This window comes from Lathamus discolor, chromosome 3 (genome assembly GCF_037157495.1).
Source record: "Lathamus discolor isolate bLatDis1 chromosome 3, bLatDis1.hap1, whole genome shotgun sequence".
NCBI lineage: Eukaryota > Metazoa > Chordata > Aves > Psittaciformes > Psittacidae > Lathamus > Lathamus discolor.
This window is the reverse complement of record NC_088886.1, coordinates 131,578,861-131,584,894: the sequence shown is the minus strand read 5'-3', so window position 1 is coordinate 131,584,894 and position 6,034 is coordinate 131,578,861. Positions and strand designations below refer to the sequence as shown.

Genomic DNA, 6,034 nt, shown 5'->3' with positions numbered 1-6,034 from the left:
CCTCCACTGGGCCCCGCAGAAGCCATCCCGGGAGGTCTGCGAACGCGGGGAGGAGGACTCAGTGAGCGGGAGGGATTCCCCCGTGTAACGGCGCTGTAAAAAGAGGAGTTTCTTTCAAAGTTGGGACAAAAAACCCCAAACAAACCGAAGCCACCTCCAAAGCCTTCTTGCCAGTTGTCCTTTAGAGCATCTGACAACACTTTTGAATACAAGGCTTTTCTCGGAGCTGCAGGTGTGGACAACAATGGCTTAAAATGAAAATTACTGTTTCAAAGAAAGGGTTTGCAAAATTGGGGATTTGTTTGAGGTATGAGACGATTTGTTGCACAGCTGGTATGTAAAACAAAACCATCAAACGTCTTGTCATAATCAAATATTCCCTAAATCCGGACTAGCAACATTGCTTTTGAAAGATGTCGTTCCATATAAATGCCTTTAACGCCTGGTAGAAAATTTTTATGAACATGTTGACAAATGAAATAACTCGGGTTATTTGATTAGTGTCCATGCAATCTGAATATCGGTTTGTACTGGGAAAAGAAACGTCAAGTCTTTAATGCTTTTGAAAGGCCGGATTTTCGCTGCAATTAAAGGGTAATCTCATACCAATAAAGAGGGTGGATCACTCTCTACGTGTTCTGTGCTACGGAAATTAAAGAGGATGAAGTAAAGAGTTTGTATTTTCTTCAGCTCAGGCAAAAGGAACAGAGTTCCAAAGCACCACGGGGTGGGAGGTGGGGGCAACTCACTGCTGTGGGAAGGTTGGCATTTTTCCCGGTATGCCAGGGGAACATCCTAACGCTTCTTTGGAAACACTTTCTTCTTTGGAGTGCAGACATCTGGAAAGATACCGAGATGGACAATTTTCACTCACTTGGTATCGCTCGGACTCATATTTCTTCAGCCTTTATGCAAACAAGGCGTGGGAAGGGGTAACTGGACGTTGTCACCCTCCCTACGAAGCTCGAATCACTGTAACGCAGTGCACAGAAGTAACCTGTGTCGAGGGTGAGATCCGCATTTTGCGCTCAGCTCAGGCTTGGTTTGACTTTCCTTCGAGCAATACCTGCGCAAACGAGCTCTGGCTCCGGTTCATCGGCAGCCCCAGGGCTGCGGGCCCGGCCCGGCTCTCCGTACCCCTCCCCTGGGCATGAACACCACCACCCCCGCTCCGGTTCTGGACCTGTCCCGCTTGCCCGGTGCTTGTGACAGCTATCGGACGGGCTCAGGCAGATCGGAAAAACTGGTTTGTTGAAAACGGAGGCTGCGGCGCAGGAGGTGGCCCTGCAGGGCGACCCGCACTCCCCACCCAGCCCGGCCCTGCTCGGCTCTGCCCTCGGGGCCAGGCCTGCAGGGAAGGGTCACTAGCAGAGAGGCAATCCGCACACCCTCCGTGGGATTCCTGCTCAGCACTAGCCGTGGCAGTTGCTAATCCCGGCGGTATCATCGCTTTTCACTGAATCATGGAATCATAAAATACCAGGTCAGAAGGGACCTCAAGGATCAGCTGGTCCAACCTTTCTTGGCAAAAGCACAGTCTAGACAAGATGTCCCAGCATCCTGTCCAGATGAATCTTGAAAGCGTCCAACGCTGGGGAGTCCACCACTTCCCTGAGGAGATTATTCCAATGGCCGATTGTTCTCATTGTGAAAAATTTTCCTCTTCTGTCTAACGGGAATCTCTCCGGGACTAATTTGTGCCATTCACCCCTCGTTAGTCAGTCGCTTATGCCCAACGAGAATCAAAGCATGCCCCCTTCGCCGGGGCCACACATCCTTTGGAGAAGGCAGACCGGGCAGCCTGCTCCCTTAGCAGAGTAAGATGATTTATCCGTGATCGGAGAAGGGCAACCCACAGTATCAGAAAATAGTTCAGCCAAATTTTTCTTTGTAGTGTCTTACTCTGCTTTGGACAGCCCCTTGAGGTCTGCCGCGTTATTCCACGAAACAACCCGCTCTTCACGGAGCAGCGAGGGAATCTGAAGCTATTAGCACTTTTACTTCGCTCGGAACGGCCGCGGGAGGGGGACGCGGCTGCTCCGGGCGGCGGTAGCGAGGGCGGCCTTGCCGCTGCGGCTTTTCCCGGGGCCCCTGCGGGCTCCCGACGCTAGCGGGCACCGTCGAGGCCGAAGCCGGGCGGAGCGGGAGGACGGGGGATTCCTGCCGCCCAGCAGCCGCTTGCTCATTTTTCGTGAATGTCACCAGGGAGGATGTGGTTTTTTTGTATTTCTCCATGATCTAAGTAATCGCTGGGTCTCAGCTGGCCAGTGCACAAAAACCTTTAAAGTGGTCAGCTCAAGCAGTACATTCAGCTTCTAGCTGTGCATAGTTAAAACCGGGAGAGAAGCTGAAAACCGGTGGGCCCTCCAATCTTTTCTTGATAAGTCCCCGACCGCCGCCGCGGTTGGATGTGTCTGAACTCGGCCCAGCACGGAAACAAGGGACTGAAACCGAGATGCTTTCCCCGCAGTGCCAAACTTTATTTCAGACTTGAGGGTTGCAAACTACACCGCACAAAACATGCCAAATGCTGCTGGAGGGGGCACGGGGTCCGACGGAGAAGAGTGTTGCGCGGCGGGGGCAGGCGCCCCTCGTGCACGCGCGTCCTTGTCGGACATCGAGAGAAAGAGCATCCCTCAGCCTCCCAGCGGGGCCGCAGCCCTGCCGCCCCACCGGCGGGTGCCAGGACACAGCTGCCGTGTGCTGCAGGGGGATACCCAGCACACAGCCTCCCCCGCAGCAGCCCGTCCAGTTCCATCCCGCAGGGCAGGGGGTTGAGCCCCTCCCGGGTGGGCCGTACGCACCCCACTACCACTGTGCCTGGAGGTGGAGGCGGCACTTTTTGCTGTTGGCAGGTACAAACGGCTCCTGGCCGCAGCGTTATCGCTCGGCTTTCCTGGACAAGAGGCCTTCGGCGAAGCTGATGGGTGCCTGGGGGGGAATACTGCCTGGTGGGGCAGCGTGCAAGCGCCCCACGGGGAATGGATTCCCTAGACCTTGACTCGTGTTCAAAAGCCTCCCCCCCAAGAAAGAGAAACGTCTGGTCCAAACTCTGTCATGCAAAGTGACTCTGGTCGCATCCCTCCCCGTGGCTCTTTTCATTAATTAGGGCCTGCAGAGGCTGTGGGGGAGGGGTAAGCGGCTGGAAGCCACTAATTATTCAAACTTTGGAGACAGCATCCAGATGAGCCGGGTCAGCTCTTCAAGGCAGCGCATTGTATCCTGTGTGTATCAGGCGGGGAGTGATAACGCTACCGTGCTAAGCCTCCATTAAAAGATTCCTTTTCATCATCACTCATTGCCTTCAGAGTAGTGCAGACTCCAGCGTTAAGGGTTGTTGTGGGTTTTTTTTGCTAAGGAAGAAAAACAGTTTTCTGTGGCGTGAGAGGGTCTTGAAAACCTGCCCTTGCCCCCGCCGCAGGAAATAACATTTTTAATTACACTCATCTCCTACAACTAAATTTTTCGCAAGATCCCACTCGCGTCGGCCCCACGCCCGGTCTGTCCCAGCTCTTTGCAGTGACGCCCATCTCCTACAGAAACTTCTTTCCTCCTCGCTGCCTGACACCTCCCACTCCCGGTCACCCCAGGACCCCCACTGCTCCCCGAGACCACGGGCGAGAGGCAGAGAGGGACGTGAGGCCGGCCCCCCCTTCCCGCCTCCGGCTGCCCCCGTGCCCCGAGGGCCGCTGCCGAGCAACGCGCCCGGGCGGGAGATGCTGCTCTTCTATTCCCGCTGAGGCTGCCAAGCGTCCCGCGAGCAACCGAAGGGGGAGAGGGAGGGACGCCCGCCGGGCGCCCGCGGGCCGTGGCGGGGCTGGGGCGCAGCGCTCCCTAACTTTGCTTTTCCACTCGCAGCAGCCTTTCCCACCTCGGTATCCCGGAACAGGAAAGTCCCAGTTCAGCTTGCCCCCATAAGATCCTGTCTCCCTCCCCTCGACTCCCCTCCCTCTGCCCCTTCCTGCGTCTGGCCCTTGCGAGAGAAAGCGCTTCTCTCCGTGCAGGACGGGTCTGAGCCGCCGAGGCGGCGGGGGTATGGGGACGGGGCTTCGGGTATCGTCCGGCTGGCTCAGCCTCCAACCCTGAGCCAGCAGTCCGCTACCCGGAGGGTACGGCTGCCTTGAGCCCGCAGGGCTGAGCTGAGATCCTGAAGTTAGGAGTTTTTTGTTTGTTTTGTTTCTTTTATTTTCTTCCTCTCTGTCCTCGGTGCTTACAAAGAGCCAGTGAGGTTTGCAGAGAGAGAGAGACTGGGGGAGGAGGAAGAATTAAGTAAGGGAAAAGATGGCGAGTTGCAGGAGTAGCGTGGAGAAAGCAGCATTTTTGTGCTGCTTCTTGCTGATAATGGGGATCCTAACCTCCTGCGCCCTGCCGGAGGAGGACGAAGAGAAAGAAGAGCAGCGCTCCTGTCACGGTGCCTTTGATCTCTACTTCATCCTGGATAAGTAAGTGACAGTCGCATTTAAAAACGTTTATTTACCCTTCATTGCCTCCTTGCAGCAGCGGGGATGGTCTTTCCCCCGTCTCCCCGAGTGCCTTCCCCCACCTCTCCTGGTGCCAAACGTGATGTGTAGGGCAGGGTTCTTATTTTTGCTCCCCAGAATTTGCATGCTTTTCAAGCAGAGCGTTTAAGGGAGCACTGTGCTTTGTTCTAGGGTAGCTGTACATACAGACCCAGGAAACCGGGTCACCTTCAGGTTGTAGGTGCGGTGCATGAGCTGTGAGCATTGGGTTTGAGGGGATGTTGGTTAGTGCCCCCAGCACTCCTGGAGTTTGGGGCCAAGACTCAAGCTAGGTGCTGAGTTGTCGCCTGTGGGATTTGGCAGTGCTAGGACTGTGCAGACCTACCTAAAATTAAGGCTGGACTGCTTCTATGTGGTGGTTGCTTCTTTGCAGACTCTCTCTAAGGTTTTATAAAGTTTGTTTCTGCTCAGCTTCTTTGGAATTGTCTAAACCTGTGTTTGGGTTACATCTATTAAAATAGGTCGGCAAATACTTTAATACTGTGTTAGCCCAATTTAGGCATGGCCAGAGGGTATGGTTAGGCTCATATTCATAGGCATGTTATAGCAAGCTGTAGCAAAGTGAGAGGTAAACTGGTTCGCCCACAGGTGTTCTTCAGAAGGCACAAATTTCTGTTTCTCCTGGTGCATTGGTCTGCCTTGACAGCCAAGGGTAAAACTCAAGGAGTGTGATGGCTGAGTTATCTAATACATCCTGGGTTATGTATAAGATGTGGTATTATGAAAGACTGAAGCCTTTTCTTTGTGATTCCTGCTCACAAGCCAGGTATGAAGTCTGCATTGTGCTGTTTCCCGGTTGGGAGACCTGTTCAGTCCATCGGGCCCTTTGCACAGCTCGCACAAGGCAAAAAAGCACCATTACTGTGGAGTCAGTATATTCCCATATTCAGAAAGAAGAGGAAAAAGTATCATTAAGTCATGATTCTGTTCTTAGAGCAAAGGCATCTGAAGACCAAAGGTGTTCTGCCTTTCTAAAAGGCACTAATAGGCCATGTGGTCATTGTTTTGTTTTCTTTCACTAAGAACTTGCTCTTGAAGTAACCTTCATGTCTAGAAAGAGCTCTGTGGGGGGTTAGTGTTAGTTCTTAACTGAATTCTTGCTAGGCTTTTCCGAAGTGACTCGTACTGTTGTTATGCTCACTTCCCATATTGAATTCGCTGGAGCAATAAATGTTGGCGATCGCAGCGTGGTTCTCTCTGTGACATGATTCTACAATGCAGTTTCCTTGTTTACATTGGCATTGTGCACCCCTTGACAATCACTGCACTGTAATCAGAAAGCACTTTGCTTGAGTGATGGCTGTTATCACTCATTTTGTATTTGGGGAAATCAAGGTAGAGAAGAGAGTAATTTGCTCAGTAACTGATGTGTCAAGCAATAGGAAATTGGTTGTATAAGCAAGTTCATTTTCAGTATTGCAGATGTGAAATGGTGTGTTTTCTTTTAGTAGGGTATAGGTCTTGTATATTGGCTCAGGTGCTGTCCACTCTGTACAGTGGTCCATTGGACACTC

General features: G+C 52.8%; 1 protein-coding gene across 1 annotated transcript in view; it reads left to right on the top strand.

The window, feature by feature from the left end:
• Window positions 1-3,627: 3,627 nt before the first annotated feature.
• The window catches only part of ANTXRL (ANTXR like), a 60,031-nt gene continuing 57,624 nt past the window's right edge, over window positions 3,628-6,034 (top strand). The window contains exon 1 of the mRNA XM_065671823.1: window positions 3,628-4,442. Coding sequence (XP_065527895.1) covers window positions 4,282-4,442 — 161 coding nt within the window. The 5' untranslated portion in view covers window positions 3,628-4,281. The remainder of the gene's footprint in view (window positions 4,443-6,034) is intronic.